This window comes from Castor canadensis, chromosome 7 (assembly GCF_047511655.1).
Source record: "Castor canadensis chromosome 7, mCasCan1.hap1v2, whole genome shotgun sequence".
Taxonomy (NCBI): Eukaryota; Metazoa; Chordata; class Mammalia; order Rodentia; family Castoridae; genus Castor; species Castor canadensis.
In genome coordinates this window covers 147,165,351-147,187,030 of record NC_133392.1, presented here as the reverse complement: position 1 = coordinate 147,187,030, position 21,680 = coordinate 147,165,351, and the positions used below count along the sequence as shown (strand labels likewise).

Below are 21,680 nucleotides of genomic sequence, written 5' to 3'. Positions count from 1 at the left end.
CCAGGAGCCCAGGAGGCCAGACCCACCAGGGGGCTCCAGCTCTGTAGGACAATCACTCCTGTCCCGGCCCACATGGAGGCTCAGCTCAGGACTCACCGACATAGACACTGTCCTTGGTGTTGACTGCCACGTTGGGACCTGGGGACTTGCCACTGATCAGCTCTTCACCATCGACCTGGATGGAGCCTCTCCGGCCCTCTCTACAGTGAAACTGGGTCAGGTCCCTCACCCCAAATTCCCACACTCCTCAGAACCTCTTTTGGCATTGATTCCAACAGACAAGTCTCCCCTCTACTGGGTACTTTTTCTTTCCCTACTGGGTAAGAGATCTAGCCCTGCAAACCCAGCCTCCCAGCACTGCCCTATGACCCCTGGGTTTCTTTCATCCCAGGGGTCCCCTATACTACAGTGGAGCTCATTTGTTTTATTTTATTTTGAGACAGGATCTTACTGTGTAGCCTTGGCTGGTCTTGCACTTGAGATCCTCCTGCCTCAGCCTCCCCAGTGCTGGGATTACATGTGTGTTATACCACACTCAGTCCCAGTGGAATTCTGTATGGCTTGGAGTTCTCGGTCCCTGGCAAGCTCTCCCCACACATGAGCTCACATTCCATCTGTCTGTGCTCAATGCCTCCTCCCTGCCCATGGTGGAGTTGTCCTGTCCCCTTGCAGAACTTACAGCCCTTTTCACTAGTGTTGGCTGGGTTCCCTTACCGCAGTGCTATCAATCGATGCCATTCGCCATCATTGATGGGGTCCTCAGAAATAAGGCGGGCCTCCCCGCTGCCCAGCTGGTAGCTACAGGAACACAGGCCCGTGAAGGTGTGAGTGGGGGGCAGGACTGGAGGTGCATGGTGGGGGTGCGGGTAGGGGTGGTGTGTGGCTGAGGTGCTGGGAGAGGTGCTGGCAGTTTCCCATGGGAGAAGCCAGGGAAGCGGGGTGGGGGGAAGGGGCAGGACTCACCTGAAGACCAGGTGGCCATCCTGCAGCCCTAGGCTGATGAAGTCCTTGCTATGACCAGCCTCTGCCACCTCCTGCCAGGGAAACACAGGGTCTCTAGTATCCCCTACTGTACAGCTGAAGCCCCTGAGGGCTGCAGCCTTGGCCTTGCTCTCCCCACTGCCCTGGCCGCCAGGAGGCCAGTCTCCCACCCCAGGAATCCTGAGACCCTGGGCTGGATGCCCACTCACCACACCCTGCCAGAGCAGGAGGCCACTGGCAGTGTTGGTCCGAACCTCCAACTCAATGGTCTCGGGTACTTCAGGCAGGCTATGGGGAGCAGTGGGTGAGGGAACATAAGTCCCAGACTCCTGTCTTCCCCACCCCAGGCTCACAGACTCTTCCAACCAACACCTGCCCATCTTACCTCCTGGCGAAGATGCCACCAGGAAGGGCTAGGAAGCCGTTGTCATGAAAATAGGCTCCATATTGCCCAGGGGCATCTGCGGGAGAGTGGGGGTTGGTGAGTCACCTGCTGCTTGCATCAAGTGTCAGTCCCAAGTCAGTTCCTGACCCCCCTGTTCATTCCACTTTTGGGGGCTCTGAACTGTGGTTCCTGATACTCGTAAGGACACCAACAGAGTTCAGGGGGCTGTGAACTTGAACTTGGTCATCATATCTCTATTTTCACTCACTTTCTCACTGACATTTGGCGGTCCCTTCAATTACAGATCTAGTCAGTGAACCAACCAAAGTAGTAGTAACAGGTCCTAGGGCAGTAATTGCAAATATTTCCAAAAATTGTTTATGTTCATGAATTGTTTGGAAATTGTATTAGCGATTAAGACCACCACTCAATCTTGTTATTTAAATGTTAATAAACAAGGCCATGTATTTAGAATCTAAAAAATATTTTAGTAAGTCTAACTGGTTTCTTCTGAAATCCTGTATGTCTTATGCCTGCCATAACATGACTGTGTCATGTTCTGTCTGGCTTTGTCTCTGCAAGGCCTACAAATCCCTGAGACTGCTCCATCCTGAGCACACTGGGGCAGTTGGTAACCTCAGTCCATGGCAATCAGTGGCTCAGAGCTTGTGGTTTTTTTTGGTGGCACTGGGGTTTGAACTCATGGCTTTTTGCTTGCTAGGCAGGAGCTCTATTGCTTAAGTCATTCCCCCATCCCTGTTCTCTCCATCTTACAGGTGAGAAGATGGGCTTAGGGTAGTTAATGACCAAAAATGTGAAACCAGGACTGCATCCTGGGCTTTCTGCTCCGTCGTCATAGGGGGTGTGGTTACACCATCCCAGCCTACCTGCTCATACACCCCACAGGCCAACACTGGCCACAAAACCAGGGAACACTCTACCGAAGGATTAGGATAACTGCTGACATTTACCAAGCAGCTACTATGTATCTGTGCACAGAACTTAATATCTAGCTACAAACACCACTTCATTTAATTGAACCCTTGTAACAACCCTAGGAGAAGATAGAAGATTCACAAAACCTAACCTTCTGCACCCTCTCTGTATCACACATTTTCTAAATTTTCAATGTAGTAAACAATTTTACTGTTATACACAGACTTTTATCCAAAGTCTTGTGGAAAGATACTATATGAGTAACATTTCAAACATAAGCAAACTGAGGCACAGAGCAGCTAAGTTACTCACCTGACGTCACAAAGCTAGTGATGTGCCCATGTGAAGAATTCACAGGGGCCTGTTTCACTTAGAGGCAGGAATTAAGGATGTAGGTAACTGGAAAAGGAGGCTGAGACACTGAGGTCAAGGCGCAGACAAGGTTACCTGGCTGGCCTGGCTGGCCACAGCGAGTACGTACCATTGCCTCCACTGCCTTCAAGGTGCCAATCAGATTCCCCTGTGCCATGTCTGGAGCCTGTGGGGAAGAGTGGGGGCTGGTTGGTATGTACAAACACCTGGGTAGTATGTCTGGTCCCAAGGCCCCAACAGGGAGGTGGAGAGGAGCCAGAGCCAGGTACCTTGTTGGCAGCGTGGGCCAGAAAAACCAGGGAGACAGAGGCAGCGGGTGCCCTGGCAGGTGCCCCCATGCAGACAGGGCTCTTGGAGCTGGCAGGGATTCTCCTCATGCTCACAGAGATCTCCTGCGTGCCAGGGCAGAGGTGGGTGGGCAGGCAGGAATTGGCAGTGCCACCAACCACCTTGGCCTCCTACCCCAGGCGGGCACTCATACCTTTGAAGCCATCCTTACACAGGCACTGGAACTCATATTCACCTGTGGGCATGCATGTGGCACCATTCCGACAGGGCTGGCGCTCACATGGGGAGCTGTCATAGCACTGCCCAATACCCTGGCTGCCCAGGAAGCTGTAGGTGAGGTCCAGCCGCTTGCCATTCACAGACACCTGTGGGCACAGAGACACTGAGGGACTAATGGGGTGCAGGAGGCTGAGATGCACGTGTGGCAGCCAACAGCAGCATGCAGCGGAGGGTGGCTGGGAACCAAGGCCTAAGTGGTGCTGTGGAACCCTCCGTGAGGGATGTCAAGTGCTGACTGTGTGCCAGGAATGCCCTGCCCTCTGTGTAATCAGTCATCAGTACAACCCTCAAAGCAGGTGCTGTTATCCCCATTTTATGGATGAGGAAAACTAAGGCTCAGAGGGGAAGGGTATGGTCCCAGGGCTCCCAGCGAGTGGCAGGTGGGCTCAGTTTGTACCCTTCCCTTCCCTCCCACTGGTCCTCTGGGGCTGCTCCTCACCTCGCCCACACAGCCGCGGAAGTGGGCGCTGACATTGGTGGCTGGGGACAGCTGTACAGAAGGCTCCACACCGCCCAGGTAGAGCAGGGTGTGCAGGTTGAGGCCCTGGCTCTTGCCTGGTGAGGAGCGCAGCACAGGGCGCCCCCCATCCACCTGCAGGCTGCCATCCTTGTTGAGGCGCTCTGCAGACACGCGGTGCCAGCGGCCCAGGGCCACTGGCTGGGGGCTTCGCAGGACAGCCAGCCCTGGGAAGAACATCAGGCAGGGCTGGGCACTGGAGAAGGTGACCTGGTCCTGCCCTCCCCAGAGACTTGAGCAGAGGGAGAACTTCCCACACAGCCTTTGGGTCCCCATGAGGATTGCATGAATAAGGGTTTGCTTAATGTCACACACACAGAGGACCGTGAAGGGACAGGGATATTGGGTTCTCAGCTTATTCTTTCATGCCTCAACTGGGCATAGAGAGCCAAGGAGGGTACAGAGCTTAGCATTCAGCACCTGCATCTGGCACCCAGTGCTTACCTGAGCCCAACTCATAGCGGAACTCCACATGGCCGCCAGCCATCGCGAGGGACACAAAGTCCTCCACAGGCCCACTCTTCCCCCCACTGAACAGCAAGATCCCATCGGGTGCCAGTGGCTTGAACTCGACATCCAGGCGGAGCTCGTGGTGTGTGTTGGTGAGGGCAGGCAGTGCCAGGTAGGAGCCAGAGCCCGACATGGATGGGGTGGTGACTGTCACACCTATAGCAACCACAGCTCAGCCAAGGTTGGTGGGGCTGGTGGGATCCCAGGTAGGACCCAGCTATTCAGGTTGCCCCTGGGAACTTAGCCCACCTCACTCCCCATCCCAGAGCCCAAAGAGCAGCTGGGCAGCAACTGTTGTGCCCAGGAGCCCTTGGTCCTAGTTCTGCCGGTCAGGCTTCAAGGACCCCTAGGATCCTCTTTGGGGGCCTCACATAAGGGACTCAGTTTGGATAGGAGTGTGGCCAGACGATTTTGAGATTTTCTAGCTCAGGAAAATTTTTATCGCTGGGCCTGCCATGGCATCAGAGAGCCCTGCCCAGCTCTCGCTGAGACCCCGGGATTTGACACCTGACTCTACTCACCTTCTTCACACCTCATTCCAGAGCGGCCCAGGTGGCAGCGGCAGGTGTAGCCTCTACCGTCAGGCCGGTTCACACAGGTGGCGTCAGGCCCACAGGCCTCTGGGGGCACAGAGGCCAGTGAGGAGGACACTGAGGTGACTCAGGCAGGAGAGGGGGACTCTGGTGCCTAAACCTTGCCCATCACTCCTTGGGGGCCTTGACTCTTAGGGCCAGGCCAGCCTGGGAGGACTGCCTAGGAGGCAGTGTGTGTGTGTCCAGAAAAGGCCAGGACTGTGGGGCATGAAGGGGTGACCATGGGTGTGAGGCACACAGCCCACACAGTCCCAGGGCCTTCAGTACTGTTATCCACATCATCCCCAACCCACTCCACAGGCTGCAGCGTGGGGGCGCTGACCTGCGTCTTGAACTTGGGCAATAGAGGAGGGTGATGGGCACCTGGGTAACAGGATGGGATGGTGGTAGGGACCTAGGGAGCGGTGACTGGGCTAGGGAGAGAGCCTGGGGGACTGCTGTGGGAGGAGTCTCAAGCACTCAGGTAAGAGGGTGGGTGGCCGTAAAGAGGCACACAGCTGGCAGAGGTGGGGTACACACCTGGGTGGCAGTGCAGGGCCTGCGAGTGCTCACAGCGGCTCCCAGTGAAGCCAGCTGGACAGATGCACATGTAGCTGCTGCTGTCCGAGTCATGGCACTGGCCCCCATTCTGCAAAGCAGCCCCAGAAGTCATGCTATGGCTAGCTTACCCCTCCCCCCATCCCACAGGGGCCAGCCTTGGCTCAGGGCAGCCAGGCAGTATGTGGGTGTGGGGCCACCTGGCAGGGCCGGTCCCGGCAGGTGGGGCAGTGGGAGATGCCATGTGCTGTGAGGTTGAGGTCATGGAAGACTGTCTCCTCGCCCTGGATTCGCAGCTCCCGGACACAGCCTGGGGGGCGGGCAGGTGGAATGAGTGAGGGCAGGGGTGCAGGGAGCCTGCCTGCCCCAACCCACACCCGGAAGTGCCCTCCCCAGCTCCCAGAAGAGCCTTGGCCCTGGTTGGTGGGGAGGGGCTCACCCACAAAACCGCTGCTCAGCCCTGACTTGGGGATGGCACCATAGTCAGGGTAGCCACCTAGGTACAGCTCCTCATTCAGGTCCAGGCCCTGGAACTTGCCCTGGCAAGGTGGGGAAGTTAGCATTCAGACAGACTGGGCAGGTGTGAGCTGGGGACTGGGAATAGGGGCTGGGGCCAGGTCTCACCTGGGAGGTCCCGTTCACGGGGGCCAGGTTGCCCACAATCAGGGAGCCCTGGGTGAGGCTGCGCAGCAGGGTCACAGTGTGGAACTGGCCCAAGGCCAGTGGTGTGGGGTGGCGGATTGTGGCCATGCCAGAGCCTGCGTCAAACCTACTCCATGGGATACGGAGGGCAGGAGAGCCAGGATGAGGGGTTTGTAGGAAGGGCTTCAGTGGGCGCTCCAGAGAGGGCGACTATTTCCTGTACTTAGGCTCTGGGATGCTCTGTTCTAGTTCCTGTCCCTGCCTTGTCCTCCCCCGTCACCTGGCCCAGCCAGCCCACTCTGACCCCTTTCCCCAGTCTCCTATCCCCACCCTGTTCCTGGGAGTTTCTCCAGAGCAGCCCTTGGGAGTGGGGGGCGGCTCCTTAGCTTCAGGGCCCTGCAGAGCACCCGGCTCCACTGCACCTCAGGGCAGCCCCCTCTGTAATGACCTCACTTCCTGTATTTATAGCTTGTCTCCCCAACTGGAGTAATAGTCCCCAAGGGCAGAACTCAATCTCTGTGTATGCCTGGATCATTGGCTGGCTCATGGTGGCTGTTCAGCAAGTTACTGCTAGACGAGTGAGTGAGTGAATGAACGAATGAGTGAATCCTGGCTTGCAGCAGTCCCACGTCTTCAGTTGCTCCCTCCTCTACCCGATGGGCACATTGTGTCTACACCAGCAAATTTGGTGGTCACTGAGGGTAACAACCACATTTCTTCCCTTCAGAATCACCTCCTCTATATAACTCAGCCAGGCCAGGGAATGCCCCACTAAAGCTCTGTGTCCAGTCTCCCAGCCTGTCCTTCCCCTTGCAGGCAGGGCTTGAAAGGTCTCACCGGAACTCAGGCCTTCCACCCACGAGGCCGAAGGAGATGAAGTCAGGCTGCCTGTTGGCCAGGTTGGTGGGGCTCCCTGGGATCTGCTTCTGTCCATTGTACAGCAGCATCCCTGAGGGGCACAGCTGTGTGAGGGGCCTCTCCTCAAGCCACAGGTTCCCTGTCACCCTGCCTCTGAATTACCCAAGCTCTGAGACTTTCCACTCTGACCCTCCCTTTGGCACACTCATATGGTCAGGAATTGCTCACAATCTCAGGCTCAATGGCCTAAGCAGAAAGGCCTGGCTGACAGTTCTGGGACAGAACCTGAACTTGCTTCATGCACCCTCCGTGGTCTGCCTGAAGGAGGCGAGGGAGGCAGAGACTCACCCGAGTAGAGGAGGAGGCCTGGAGAGTGAGAGTCAGAGACCCGCAAGAGATATGAGAGAGAGAGAGAGAGAGAGAGAGAGAGGAGGAAAGGGTGAGAGATGGCAGAAGGAGGGAGAAGGGGGCAGAGCGGGATAGAAAGATGGGACAGGAGGGCTGGACACATGGCAGAGGGACCATGGGGATGCCAGGATGTCACAGAGGTGGGATGGCAAAGCGAGGAGGTAGGAGAGGGCCCAGTGTGGGAGGTCCACAACCTGAGGGAGGCCAGGTGTTAAATGGCAGGTATGCCACAAGATTTCCCTTCCTAAACCAGCACCCCTCTCCTGCTCACCATCGGCTGAGTCAGGCCGGAAGGTGACCTTGATCTCAAACTTCCTGTAGGCATCCTTGATGGTAGGCAGTGGCAGGAAAGAGTGGGGTGTCTGGGTGAAGTAGGGAATCACCCGCTCTGTTGGCAGACAGCACTGTTAGAGAGGAGGCCCACCGGGGACTGGGAGGGACACTGCCAGCTGAGGGTGGTGTCATCTTACCTGGCACCTGCAGATGGGCAAAGGCTTTGACCTTGCCCTGCCGGTTGGTAGCAGTACATACATAGGTGCCTGCATCCTGGGGCCGGACCGAGGGCAGCATCAACATGTTGTTCTCTAAGCGACTGTTGGGTGGCAGGTCACCATCCAGCTGCAAACATCGGCACTGAGGGCCTGGCCTCGGCCATGCCTCCCACCTCTGTTTCAGGCCCACCTTCCAATGCTGGCATTTTACTCTGTGCCAGGTCCTGGAGGCACATCCACTGGCCCTGCCCACCATTTACCTTGCTCCAGGTGATGTCTGGAGTGGGGTAGCCTGACGCCATGCAGGGGAAGACGGCTGCAGAGCCAGCAGGCACACGGACCTCCGGGGGGGTTGAGATTTGGGGCAAGGCTGAGAGGGGATGAGACACAGGCTATCAGTGTGAGGACAGCCACCATCTGTGTGCCCAGCTTGTGCCCTGGCTTATCTACTCCTCATGCTTCCTCTTAGGGAGGCATCATCATGGTACAGAGGACAGAGTCAGGGCTCGGGGACACATGCATTTCACTGTCACCTAAGACTCCTTTCACTGCACCTGGGCAGAATACTGTGCAGCCTTTTCAGGACCTGAGAATGGGGCATTAAGACAGGATAAAGTGCTGGGCACGGGTGGCTTATACCTGTAATCCTAGCTACTCAGGAGGCAGAGATCAGGAGGATCGTGGTTCAAAGTCATCCAGGGCAAATAATTCCCAAGACTCTACCTTGAAAAAAACCTATCACAAAAAAGGGCTGGTGGAGTGGGCTCAAGGTGTAGGCCCAGAGTTCAAACCCAAGTACTGCAAAAAAAAAAAAAAAAAAAAGACAGGATAGGTGAGTGAGTTTGGGGACAAGTCACAAGGTGTAGGGTAAGAAGGAATTGCCTTAAAAGAAAACAGTTGTTATGTCTGTCTGTCTTTTACCTATAACCCTTTGTCCTTGTTTTACTTTCTATGATGCCTGTTTTTGTTTTTTTGGTGTGGTGCAGGGATTTCAACTCAGGAGCTTGAGCTTGCTTTGCTAGGCAAGTATTCTATTTGAGTCACTCCTTTTTTAGTTTTTTGGATTTTTTTTTTTGGCAGCACTGGGGTTTGAACTCAGGACCTCACACTTGCTAGGCAGGCACTCTAACTGCTTGAGCCACTCTGCCAGCTGCTTGAGCCACTCTGCCAGCCCCTACCCCAGCCCTTTTTGCTTTAGATATTTTTGTTTGGGCTGGCCTGGACCCTGATCCTACTATTATTGCCTCCTGTGTAGCTGGGATCACAAGCATGCACTGTTATGCCTGGCTTATTGGCTGACCTGAGGTCTTGCAAACTTTTTGCCTGGGTTGTCCTTGAACCATGATCCTCTGACCTCCACCTCCCTCTTATCTGGGATAACAATCGTGAGCCACCACACCTGGATTCATGATGGCTGTTTTCTGTTATGTCTGCCATTGGACTGGGCTGCACTTCTCCCCTATCAGAGAAGGCACTCCCTGTGCTGAGGACTACAGATCTTTTTCCCTCCTGACACCCCATGGTCCCACTCTGCAGCCTGCCCCAGGTGAACATTCTCTCTCACCCTCTGCTGCCACCATTTGCTAGAAAACCTGGTTCCTAAATATACAATGCAGAACATCCAAAGGCAGTGAGAAAGAAGAGTGAGGCAGGGGAGGGGGAGATGGCAGTACAAGAATCCCTGTCTGGCTTCCAGTCCCCTCCCCCTAATGGCCTTCACCTTGTACCAGCAGCAGCACATGGGACTGGGTGGTGCCAGCAGCATTGGTGGCCGTGCAGCGGTACTGCCCTGCATCGGCCATCTCCACGTGGGCGATTCTGACAATGCTTCCACTCTGCACAATGCCAGGCCTCATGCGGCCCCCAACTTTGCTCCATGTCACCTGAGGCTTGGGATCCCCTAGCGCCAGACACTCGAACTCGACAGCGTGGCCAACCACCACAGTCTGCACAGATGTGCGGATGTTGATGAGCACGGAGGGCAGAGCTAGGGGAGGATGATGGCAGAGTGTCAGCCTGGCCAGGAGGCTGCAGACTGCCTAGAGCCCTGGGCACTGTCCATCGCCTGACTCTCCTTTTCAGTTTCACTCGCAAACCTCCTTGTGTGTTTTTCTGTTTATTCGTGTACTCATTCAAGTGTTCACCCATTCATTCTTCACTGCTCTGCTGAGCATCCACTCATACACCCATCTCCCTTCTTCTTTCTTGCAGTATTTATCAAGACCCCCTGCTATACTAGGCACACACAGGTAAAATAGAATAACCGTCTTTGCCCTTGTACATTTAGGGCACTTCTGGAGAGCAGATTTGGAGCCCTGCACCCCATTCCCTGCTCTTAGCAGAGTCCTGAAGCCACTTCTTACCTTGGACAACTAGCCGGGCACTGGCCTGGGCCTGTCCCCAAGGACCATGGGCCTGGCAAATGTATGTCCCTTGGCAGCTCTGGTCCAAGTTCTGGATTCTGTAAAGAGGAAAGAATGATGTCAGGGAGAAAAACTTATTGTGAAGGCTTTGTAGTTGTGTGAGAGTTAAAACCACAGATCAGCACACGGCCAGCTTCCAGCAACCTACAGGCAGGCAGGGTGGGGGGTATCACATCCATTTTAACAAAGACCTTCTGTGCTAGAGCTCATTGTCACACTGGCCAAAGTCGCACAGTTACCCAGTTGCGCAGCTTAGCTCTGGGTTCATTTGCTAGTATCTGGCTCCAGAGTTGTTCTTGTTCCTCCTCTCATAACCACAGGAGCACAGGCCACTGTTTCCTGAAGCTGTGAACACCAGGCATAAGCTGAGTGCGTTAGACAATCACATTTCAGTTTTACGCAACCCATCGGAGAGCCAAGAAAACGGAGGCTCAGAGAGGTCAGGTGACTTGTCCACAGAGATGGCTTCAGGTTGGCTCCTTAGACAGGTGATGTAACTCAGTTACACATGAGCCTTGGGCCTGGGTGCCTGAGTCCATTCCTGGCTCACTGCCACTCACCGGAGTACCCCATCCTGTATGCTGTGGCCAGGGGGCAGCTGACCTCCCTCCTTGAGCCAGCGGAGCTGGGTTCCCTGATCACTGGGCACAGCACAGTGGAACTCCACGCTGGCCCCAGTGCTCTTGGTCTCCAGCTGTGGAGTGACGTGCACGGAGGGTACGGATCCTGCCTGGACCGAGGTACCTGGGACAGAGCTGGAAGAGTCTGAGGAGACACAAATGAGGTTATGCAGTTTGGTTTTGTTTTTGAGTCAGGAGGATCTCACTATGTTGCCCAGGCTGGGTTTGAACTCCTGGGCTCAAGTGATCGTCCTGCCTCAGCCTCACAACTCAGTAGCTGGGACTATGTATGTGTGCCACCACGTCTGGATTCTTAAGGTTCTGCATGCAAGTGTGTGTTCATGTCCCTGATGCCCCCTCAGGCATCCAGGAAAACTTCACCCCCACATTCTCTGGTGGCCTCTCTGGCCAGGGAACAAAGGTGTCTCACAGAGGCCTAAGGGTTGCTGGGTTCTGCCTCCTGGCTCTGGGCCCTTAAGTGGGGAGCACAGACCACGACAAGAGTGCAAGGACAGGAAAGACTGTTTTGACTGCAATTGAAAATGAGAGATTCCATGGGCATGGCCATGTGAAGATGCCCATGTGTGCTGGGACAGGTGGGTGGGTGCAGAGGTATGTCACTGTGTACTGAGTGCCCCATAAGCCGTGAGCTTTACAGCTGTGTATCTTTCTAACTCAGCTTGTGTGGAGACATTTTCTCTCCATTTACAGATGAAACTGAGACTCAAGGCTAGATGATGTGGTCAAAGTTGTAGACCTGTTCTGGAGTCCACCTCTTGACCCGTGAGCTACATACTTCACTGCTTCTAGAATTTGGGGTGCAGATGCCCTCATGTGGCTTTGTAGGAGGCCATGGAGATGCTAGGTTCTTCAGAGATTCACTGGAGCCCGGGGCATGCTAGGGTTGGGCTTCACTCACTTATGATTGTCAGTGTCAAGTATTTACCCGACCTGGGATGGACAAGCCCAGAGCTGCTGGGATGACTGGGTTCAGGCACCGTTCTAAGCATCCTTGTCCTCTAGCAGGTGAGGCAGGCTGGGCAATTTATGCAAACAGTGGCTTCCTTTGCTAGTGGAAGGTCAGGCAGGGAAGGAAGTGGCAATGAGAGCTACAGGGCTGGGGACAGTGGTGTCCTCCCAGGCTGCCCCAGGCCTTGGAGGGCACTGCGAGTGGGTAATGGAAGGAGGCCCTAGTACCCCAAGTGCAGGTCCCCAAGTGTTCATGGTGTGGTCATCAAAGGGCCTAAAGGAAAGCTGACCCCCTTTCTGCCCACCCTGGGCCCTGGCTGCTTACCTTCCACAAGCACACGGGCAAAAGCCTCAGCCGAGCCCACTTTGTTGGTGACTTGGCAGCGGTAGGTGCCAGAGTCCTCCGGGCCTGTGGGCTCCAAATATAGCAGCTCATTTCTAGCAGTGGCTCTCACAGGGAGGCTTCCACCACTGCGGCCCCACTGGAAGTTCAGCGGAGGTGTGCCGTGAGCCAGGCACTGCAGCTGCACTGGCTCCCCTACCCGCACTGAGGCACGCTCTGGGACTATGGTGGCATATGGTGGACCTGGGAGAGAGGGCACAGAAGTCAGGTGGGGAGGGTGGGTCAGGATAGTAGCAAGTATTTAGTCCAGGTGACCGGACAAAGGACTAAGGAAGCCCAGAGGACTGGGGACGAAGAGCACAAAGGGCCCAGGAGGGGACGTGGGTGGCAGCAAGCATAAGTTCTGAGATCCTCTGGATGAGGCTTCTGGGGCTCTGCTGGGGAGGAGCCTGGTGGAGGGACACAGACAGCCATGCAACACAAAGGGAAGCCCAAGGACAGGACAGGTGCCGTACTCTCCACGTGCAGGACGACAGTGGCTTCGGCATGCCCGATAGGGCTGCTGGCATTACAGATGTACTGGCCCGAGTCCTGCTGGGCCACCCGGGGGATGATCAGTGTGTTGCCTTCCAGCCGGTGCTGCCAGGGCAGTGGGGAGCGCAGCTTGGACCAGTGGATGGTGGGCGCGGGGCTGCCTGTGGGGTAGAACACTGCACTGTCCCTCCATTGGAACCACTAAATGGGTGCTTCCCAGGCATGACATCATCTTCAGACCTCATGTGTCTACAATTCAGGGCCTTGGGCACCACTGCTCTGCCAGCCCTGTGGGCCCACCCCTGCCTATACCTGTGGCAGAGCAGCGCAGTGTGGCTGTGTGTCCAGCTTCCAAGGTAAGCTCAGCTTCTTCAATCTGAACCTGGGGGGCCCCTGGGGCCACAGTGCCTGTGTCCACGATCACCTCCACCTGCTTCTGTGCTGTGCCCAGGGCATTCTGGGCTAGGCACACATAGGTCCCAGCATCTGATGGTTTCGCTGATGAAATCTAGAAGAAAGCAGGGAGGGGGAAGTCATAGGGGTATGGTGGGGGGCCTTTGACCTGAACCCCTTCCCTTTGTTTTTAGCTCCCCTCATGACATCCCATTAGTCCTTCCATCCCCCTGGTTATCAACCCACCCACCTACCCTTCTACCCATTTTTAATTCCTTTTCCTTTTTGATTTGTTAAGGCAGGGTCTTGCTATGTATCCCAGGCTGGCCTAAATCTTATTGCCTCAGCCTCCTGAGTGCCGGGATTACATACATACACACAGCTTTCTTTCTTTTTCCTCTTTCCTATCTTCCAATCTACTCACCATCACATTCCCCATCCCTTCTTTCCTCTCTCCATCCACTCATCACACCCTCTTCCAGGCTCAAGACAAGTCCTGGCTGGGGCCTCAGACCCAGAGTTGGAGAGGCCCTGACCTCACCTTCAGCACTGTGTGGCTGTCCATGAGCCCATATGTCCGTGGCTCCATCTTGGCAAGAGTTCCAACTCGGGTCCAGCGGGGTGAGGAGCGGGGCTCCCCCGCACTGACGCACTCCAGGGCGATGTCCTTTCCCATTTTCACCCTCACAGGGCCCTCAGGGAGCACAGATAGTGTAGGGGGTCCTGCCCAGAGGAATGACAATCACTGACCCACACACAGGGCTGCCGGTCACGCGCATGTCACAGCCCCCAGCTGAATACCAGCTGGGTGGGCACTTGTCTTCTCACCCTCTGATGTCTTAGAGACAGAGGCTGCCCAAGAGGAAGGCAGTGGCCAAAAGGGATTTAAACCTGGAGGATTTGACTGAGAAGCGGGGCTGGAAACAGGGAAGCAGAGACTTGGGTTGATGCCCACTCACCGTGCACACTAAGGTTCACGACACTCTGGGCCACACCATAAGCATTGGAGGCCACGCAGCGGTAGGCCCCATGGTTACTGGGCCGAGTGCTCACGATGGTGATGATGGAGCCGTTGGGGCTGATATGGACATTGTCTGTGGGGTGGCATTGAGGGAGTGGAGGTCAAGGAGGGTAACCTGGCCTCTCTCCTACCTCTGCACTGCTAGATGGTGAACCCCTAGGACCTGGATATGTGACATTAAGTCACAGTGGCAGAAGGTAGGAGTCCTTGGAGTCTCCTGGTGAGGCTCCCTCACCAGATAGATGAGTTTGTGCCTTACCCAGGGCCTCACATGAATTTGGTGTAATCAGCCTTCCGCCCCAATACTCATACCTGGTGGCCCCCACACCTGCCTCCAGCCTGCACTGCCTGGCAGCTCACCCTCTAGCTCTTGGTTCCGGGTCTTCCACTCAAGGTTGATGGGGGTTGCCCCTTCATGAATAAGGCATTTGAAGCTTGCATCTTGGCCCTGCTGCACGGTGCTGCTGGGTGGATCGATGGAGATAACAGGGCTCCGGAGGCCTGCAGGCCAAGGGAGCAGAGGGCCAGGCTCAGTGGGAATGGGCTGGTTCCACTCAGAGAGGCCCTTCCCGGGTTCCAGCGTCCTCCCCTTCCCCCTGCTCATGGCATCCCCCACACTCACGGTAGGAAGACCCTGCACTGGGTGGGATTGTGACTGTGAATGAGGCCTCCTGTACAGGGCCCGAGCTGCCCACCACGCGGCACACGTACTCGCCAGAGTCAGCAGGGGAGACGTGGTGAAGCCGCAGCTGGGAGCCATGGGTCTGTCGGAGGGAGGAGGGGAAGTCATCAGGTCAGAGTGCTTGAGACAGGGCAAGTCCCCAAGTGAGGCTGTGCTAGTACTTGGCTTTTTGGGGGGTCTCGGGAACTTGGGCTCCAGCTGGTGGGGCTAGAGGGAGCTCCAGTCACAGAATATTAGAAGTCCAACCCGCTTCTTTATAGAAGAGTAAACCAGTGATTTGACAGCAGATCTTGGAGGGAAAAGCACAGGTCTCTTAGCAACAAGCCTAAGGAGCTCTCTCTGATAGGTGACTTGTCCCTGTGTCCTGGAGCAGGCTGGAATTTGCATGAGGCTTGCGAGAAGTTTGAAACTACAGGGGGGACCTTGCCTGTCCTGGGCTTTTCCCCACCTGGGCCCTATACCTGATGCCTGGCGGGCAGGCTGCCTCCACGCTTGTGCCATGTGACCTGGGCGTGGGCCTGTCCTGGCACCACGCAATTCAGATCCAGCGTCTGCCCCTCAGCCACATGGGAGGAGGAGGCCTCAATGTAGACGGGCCGGGCCAGTCCTGGGGCTGTGGGCACAGAGGTGGGGAAGAGGCAAGGCTCCTGAGGTGGTGCTCAAGGCCAGCAGTCCTCTTGGAGGTGAATGACATGGTTGGGCTACATTGACTTAAGGTCTCCCCTCCCTGGGACTGAGATGTGCTAAGACCTAGGGCAGAGCTCTCCTGGTTGAGGAAAGGGCTAGATGACTATCAGGGTCCAGGGATCAGGGACCCAGACTCAGCTGATTGGAGGCTGACCAGTGGTGTCTGGGACAAAACTCAAGTGGGGTTGGTCCTTTGCCACAGAAAACCCCACTCCCAGGCAACAAGAACCTGCCCAGAGAGCAGGGAGCAGCAAGGTCAGGGAGGACCCCAAGATCTGGCCTTGCCTACAATCCCTTGCCACTCACCAGGAATGGGGCCTGGGCTGGAGGCCTCAATTGTGACCAGGACAGAAGCCTCCAGGGTGCCTGAGCTGCCAGTCACTTGGCATGAATACTCGCCGGAGTCAGGCGGGGACACATGGTTCAGCCTCAGCAGGGGGCCGTGGACCTGCAGGGTAGAGAGCGTGTGAGGAGGGAGGGCTGGAAGATGCTCCCACCTGTGGCACCCGTGGCCCCGGTGGCGGGTAGGCACATGCTATCCAGGCCTCTCTCAGGCCTTAGACAACATGGAGTATAGGTTTGTTACATTCCTTCTGAGAGGAGGAAGTCAAGGTCTTAAGGAAACGCTGTTCTCCATTTTGCACCAAGGTGCTGTGTGGTGGTGGTGGCCCTGCCATGCCCGGTGTGCTTACCACTCCAGTGATGTGCTATGACATGACAACCCCCCACTCTCTAGGGCCACCCTCTATTCAGGGTTGGGTTTGGGAGGGACTGCTGGGCTGGGAAAGGAGGATGCATCTGCCTTTTCCAGGCCCTGTACCTGGTGATGGGCGGGGAGGCTGCCCCCACGCTTGTGCCATGTGACCTGGGCATGGGCCTGCCCGGGTACCACACAGTTCAGATCCAGTGTCTGCCCTTCGGCCACTCGAGAAGAAGAGGTCTCAATGCGGATGGGTGGGGCTCCACCTGGGAGTAGGTCACAGCAAGGGTCAGTGGGCTGGGCCCCCCACCCAGTACGTCAGCCCCTCTCCTAGGTGCCCTGATGTGCAGACCAGAGGCCACTGGGGAGCGGCTTCTCTCCCTTCCCATTCAGGCCTGGAGTGCTGGGCCACCTGTGGATGGAGGGTCCTGAGCCCTGGTCCCCGGGGTGCTGGGAGCTGCCTGGGAACATAGGTCACTAACACTTCCCAAATTTCAGTATGGATTTGCTAAGAATCCAGACTGCCCAGGTTCAAATCCTAGGTATGCTATTTATTGGTTGCATAATCGTCAGAAAGCTACTTTCTGGGTCTCAGTTTCCCCATCTGTAAAAGGGAGAGAATAATTATCCTACCTGCAAGGGCTCTGGGAGGATGAAAAGAGTTAACGTGTAACTAGAATAGGGAGCCCCTGGGGAGTTGTTAACTCTGTAATCCGTGCTCTATCATGATGCATGCCACAGCGTGGGGCCCCCAGGGCTGTAATTCCTGCATGTTTTCCTTTTAATTGATCCACTTCAGAAAACCCTAAGTACATAGCCCCATCACAGCAATGACTTTCGTGACATCATGACAGGTTTGATAACATATGTTTGGTCCTAATATACTGCTATGACCAATGAGGAGGTAATATTGAGACACACTGTAACACACCAGAGGTTCATGTCTAGGCTCTAAGGAACTAGAGGAATTGTCTATAGTTAGACAACAGAGGGGAAGCACTTACAGTGACACATGGAGAGGCAAAGTCCCCTGTGCAACATCTCAGAGTAGGGACAGGGAAGCTGGGACTCAAGTCCACAGATACCAGACTCTCAGGCCTGTGAGAGGGACAGGAACTACCCCACAGGGTCTGACCCCTCCACCCTGGGATAGCAAGAGTGGGTGGGAGGCAGGCTAGGATCAAAGGGGTCACTGTCTCCAGGTACCAAAAAACACTTCCTTCTCTTCCTCTTTCAACTTCCCAGCTCCATGCAGGGACCCTCACCAGGTACATGTACAGCACTGGAGCCAGAAGCCTCGATGGTGACCAGGACTGAAGCCTCCAGGGGGCCAGAACTGCCGAGCACGCGGCATACATATTCACCTGAGTCAGCTGGGGACACCCGGTACAACCGTAGCCTTGAGCCGTGGGCCTAAGCATGGGCAGGACACAGAGATAGAAGAGCAGTGTAAGATGCAAACCAGGAGCCCTTGAAGGCTTGGGGCCAGGGTCTAACCTCTGACCCAGGTGGGCACAGCTCCCCTCTGGGGGTCCCAGGCCTCCTTCCTGGGCAGAGCTACCCAGAGCCCCTGGTGGCAGCCCTCACATCTCCTGCCCACCCCATACCTGATGGTGAGTGGGCAGGCTACCCCCACGCTTGTGCCATGTGACCTGGGCATGGGCCTGCCCAGGGACCACGCAGTTCAGATCCAGGGTCTGCCCTTCAGCCACGTGTGAAGATGATGACTCGATTCTGATAGGCACAGCTCCGACAGGGGCTGGGGACACAGGGGCAGGTCACAGTTTGGCCATAGTCAGATTTGGGAATGGAGTTGTGGGATCCTCACCATGGTAAATCCAATGTCCCGGGGATAGTCCTGGTGGACACTTATTAAGCACTGAGAGTATGCCAGGTACTGTTCTGAGTGCCTTAGGAGTACAAAGACATTTGACCTTCACAAATTCATACACTTCGTATGGTGATGAAAACGTCCCTTTCTCTGCACCATGCAAGACAGTGCCACTTAGCACATGAGCTCTTGAGCTCTCGAACACTTGAAAGGTTAGAGATGGAATTTTAAGCCTTACTTAATTTAAATTGCCAGGCATAGCTAGTGGACACCGTATTAGTGAAGGTAGGTGAGGTGGGAATGATCAGTGCCTCCGTTTTATTGACAAGAAGACTGAGCTCAGGAGAGAAGAGTCACTTCTCATTCTCTTACTGGCACAGGCAGGATTTGAACTCAGGCACACTTTGCAGAGCCCTCTCCCTGACTCCCAGAAAGGTCTGAGGGCTCTAACCCAAGGGCTCCTTCGCCCAGAGGACGCCGTAACCTGTGTCCCCATTGCTTTCCTGGAACAAGGTCAGACTCACTGGAGGGGTTGCTGGAGCTGGGAGAGACAGAGACCACGATGGAGGCCTCCTGGGCATCGATGTTGTTATTGGCCCGGCACACGTACTCCCCCGAGTCAGCCACAGACATCTGGTGTAGCCGCAGGCGGGAGCCATGGGTCTGAGGGCAAATGAGGAGGGACAGGGAGTGAGAGAGGTGGGTGGCTGGCTCAGGCCTCCCTTGTCAGGCCTGTGGAGGCTGCCTTCTGTCGGCCAAAGGCCCAGTCTGCTGGGGTGTCCAGGGCATGAGGAGGAGCCTAGGACCGCCCCTGTGTTGCCCATTCTGGGAGGCCAGGGGTTCACCCCACCACCATGCTCTACTCAGTACCTGGTGTCTGGAAGGAAGGCTGCCCCCACGCTTGTACCACGTGATGGTAGCCTGGGTCTGTCCAGCAACCACACAGTTCAGATCCAAGGTTTGTCCTTCCACCACTGTGGGGGATGATGACTCAATCTTGATTGGTGGGGAGACACTGGGCACTGGGGACAGAGGGGGAGGGACAATACAGCCAAAGTTAGACAACAGTGATGGTGTGGGGAACCTTGGTCTCCCCCTGCACCCACTTGTCTTATCCCTTGCCCTCCTCACTCTCACCGTGGGAGGAGCCACTGCCCTGGATGGTGACAATGAGTGAAGTCTCCTGGGAACCGGCACCGTTACTGACATGACACACGTACTCGCCGGAGTCTGCTGGAGTCACCTGAGGGATCCTCAGCCGGGAGCCCACAATCTGGAGGAAGCAGGTGGCAGTGTGTGTGGGGGGGTGGCACCTCCATCTTGGGAGCCTTGCCCCTTAGCTGGTGTTGGGTGCCCCTGGTGGGCTCAGTGCTTTCTTGAGACTTGGTGTGGCACATGGCCTGCCTCTGGGCCCGCTTAGATGGAGCCTCGAGTCTATTCCCACATGCCACCCCCTCCAGACCACTGCTGACCCCCCCCACCCTGCACTGTGTCCCTGCTGTCACACTGTGTCATCATTTAGCATATTTACCATCCTTTAGACCACAAGCTGCCTGAGAAAAGACACCTGTCTTACTTCACTAGGACAGCAGTGCCAGACACAGGATACAGCCTGTGCAGCTTCTCAGGGATAATTAGTAGGTACGTGGACCCAGCTGAGATCAGCAGGATGTATCTGTGTCCTCAGTGCCAGTCCAAGACTATCTAGCAAGGATGCTGTTGCTTGTCGAATGACTGAATGAGGACAGAGCGAGGTACTGAGCATCTCCCTGGACTTCCTGCCAGTGCCAGTGCCCTCCGTACCTGATGCCGGCTCGGTAAGCTGCCTCCACGCTTATACCAGGTGATGGTATGGGGGGCGTGGCTGGCAACCAGGCAGTTGAGGTCCAGGGTGTGCCCATTGGCCAGTGAGGCTGAGGAAGACTCAATACGGACAGGATACACCACACTCTGGGCTGGGGGGTAAGACAGAAGGCAGGGCATGGGTGCTGCTGAAGATGGCGCTGGCCCCTAGCAGCACCCCCAACATTTCCATGATCCCTGAGAGACTCACTGTGTGTGGGACTGAGGCGCTGCTGGATTTTGACGAGGACCGAGGCTTCCTGGGTGCCTGAGCCACTGGCCACACGGCACACATATTCCCCGGAGTCAGCTGGAGTCACCTGGGGCAGCCGCAGCCTTGACCCATGCACCTGGGAGAGGCAGGATGGAGGTGGCAGTTTCAGAGCTGGGTACCGGGGTTCACAGCCAGGCTCCTGCTCCCTCCCTGGTCCTGTCTGGCCCAGCCAGCTCTTCCAGGGAGAAACTCCATTTATAACCCTTCAATCTTCCTGCCCCAGAGTTGGGACAGTACTGAACCTGCCACCTGACCCATGCCAGGCACTGCTGAGACCTGGCACTAGCATTTGCTGACATGCTACAGGATAGATGAAGTAGGCAGTATGAGTCCATTTGACAGACAACATTAAAGATCAGAGAAGTGAAGTGACAGGCCTAAGGTCACACAGCAGGCAAGTGGCAGAGAAGTGCCTGAATTCAAAGTCTATGCTCTGCATTCTGCAGTTATGAGGGTCCTTCAGGCCTCTCCTTCATTCTCCACCTCCTACCTGGTGCTGGGCGGGAAGGCTGCCCCCACGCTTGTGCCATGTGACCTGGGCATGAGCCTGTCCGTAAACAAGGCAGTTCAGATCCAGGGTCTGCCCTTCAGCCACATGAGAGGAAGATGACTCTATCCGGACTGGAGGGGTGACACCAAGTGCTGGCAACAAAGGACAGAGGGTCAGCCTGGACTGAAGGTGGGTGTGAGTGGGGACAGGGGACACTGTTCTCATGGGAAGTGCAGACTGTGGCCTTCTGGTCCTGCCATGGCTGGAGTGGGGAGCTTTCCCGGGGTGATCCAGCCTTGCCTGCTCCCCCCCCCCCCCCGCCACCAATCCTGTGCTACTCACCAGGCACAGAGCCTGCAGGCACAATGGTGACCAGGACAGAAGTCTCCAGAGGCCCGGAGCTGCCCTCCACCCGGCACACATACTCGCCCGAGTCAGCAGGGGACACCTGGTGTAGCCTTAGCAGGGAGCCGTGGGTCTGGCCAGAAGGATAGTGAGGTCAGAGGGAGCTCTCCCAAGACCCAGTGCCTGAACCTGCAACTGGCTGCACTCAGCAATCCGGGGCCTGGCTGTCAGCTTGGGATTGCTTTCCCTGTCCTGCTCAGCAGTAGGAAAGGGGGTCTTGTTCCAAGAGTGGGGGGTGGCATAGAAGGGGCCCTGAGAACCACACTGCGCCAATGTGGGGCACACACTCTAAGGTCTGAAATCAAGGTGCACCTCCAATGGCTACTCAGTCAGTTATAAGTGGACGCATTTTCCCCTTAGGTGCAGGAAATCAACTGTGTAGCCAGCAACTGGCAGGCTCCTAAATTCTACAAAACACAGCATGACAGAGATGTACTATGACACCAGTAACATCTCCTAGCACTGCCTACGAGCCTCAGTTCCGGGTAGTATTACCTTTTATTTTTTGGCAATATTCGGGATTGAACTCAGGGCCTTATGATTGCTAAGCAAGCACTCTTCCACTTGAGCCATACCCCACTACTGTAGATATATTATTTAACTTTATAGGTAGGGACTGCTATTATCATTTTATAGATGCAGAAACTAGGCACAAGTAATTTGCCTGAG

General features: G+C 55.9%; 1 protein-coding gene across 1 annotated transcript in view; it reads right to left on the bottom strand.

Moving 5' to 3' along the window:
* Positions 1–21,680, bottom strand: part of Hspg2 (heparan sulfate proteoglycan 2) — a 99,187-nt gene that overhangs the window by 1,163 nt on the left and 76,344 nt on the right. Inside the window, exons 58-98 of the mRNA XM_074079620.1 lie at positions 20,949–21,084; positions 20,607–20,758; positions 20,054–20,192; positions 19,804–19,955; positions 19,138–19,273; positions 18,871–19,022; positions 18,525–18,663; positions 17,777–17,928; positions 17,435–17,582; positions 16,290–16,435; positions 15,776–15,917; positions 15,244–15,395; positions 14,723–14,864; positions 14,461–14,601; positions 14,039–14,173; positions 13,621–13,802; positions 12,999–13,194; positions 12,668–12,847; positions 12,135–12,395; positions 10,781–10,985; positions 10,161–10,258; positions 9,518–9,784; positions 8,058–8,167; positions 7,777–7,924; positions 7,578–7,694; positions 6,878–6,989; positions 6,023–6,167; positions 5,838–5,937; positions 5,599–5,708; positions 5,381–5,489; positions 4,790–4,888; positions 4,203–4,424; positions 3,681–3,925; positions 3,156–3,327; positions 2,944–3,066; positions 2,784–2,840; positions 1,367–1,442; positions 1,191–1,269; positions 964–1,034; positions 715–798; positions 97–200 (exon numbers count right to left, since the gene is read on the bottom strand). Coding sequence (XP_073935721.1) covers positions 97–200; positions 715–798; positions 964–1,034; positions 1,191–1,269; positions 1,367–1,442; positions 2,784–2,840; positions 2,944–3,066; positions 3,156–3,327; positions 3,681–3,925; positions 4,203–4,424; positions 4,790–4,888; positions 5,381–5,489; positions 5,599–5,708; positions 5,838–5,937; positions 6,023–6,167; positions 6,878–6,989; positions 7,578–7,694; positions 7,777–7,924; positions 8,058–8,167; positions 9,518–9,784; positions 10,161–10,258; positions 10,781–10,985; positions 12,135–12,395; positions 12,668–12,847; positions 12,999–13,194; positions 13,621–13,802; positions 14,039–14,173; positions 14,461–14,601; positions 14,723–14,864; positions 15,244–15,395; positions 15,776–15,917; positions 16,290–16,435; positions 17,435–17,582; positions 17,777–17,928; positions 18,525–18,663; positions 18,871–19,022; positions 19,138–19,273; positions 19,804–19,955; positions 20,054–20,192; positions 20,607–20,758; positions 20,949–21,084 — 5,836 coding nt within the window. The remainder of the gene's footprint in view (positions 1–96; positions 201–714; positions 799–963; positions 1,035–1,190; positions 1,270–1,366; positions 1,443–2,783; positions 2,841–2,943; positions 3,067–3,155; positions 3,328–3,680; positions 3,926–4,202; positions 4,425–4,789; positions 4,889–5,380; positions 5,490–5,598; positions 5,709–5,837; positions 5,938–6,022; positions 6,168–6,877; positions 6,990–7,577; positions 7,695–7,776; positions 7,925–8,057; positions 8,168–9,517; positions 9,785–10,160; positions 10,259–10,780; positions 10,986–12,134; positions 12,396–12,667; positions 12,848–12,998; positions 13,195–13,620; positions 13,803–14,038; positions 14,174–14,460; positions 14,602–14,722; positions 14,865–15,243; positions 15,396–15,775; positions 15,918–16,289; positions 16,436–17,434; positions 17,583–17,776; positions 17,929–18,524; positions 18,664–18,870; positions 19,023–19,137; positions 19,274–19,803; positions 19,956–20,053; positions 20,193–20,606; positions 20,759–20,948; positions 21,085–21,680) is intronic.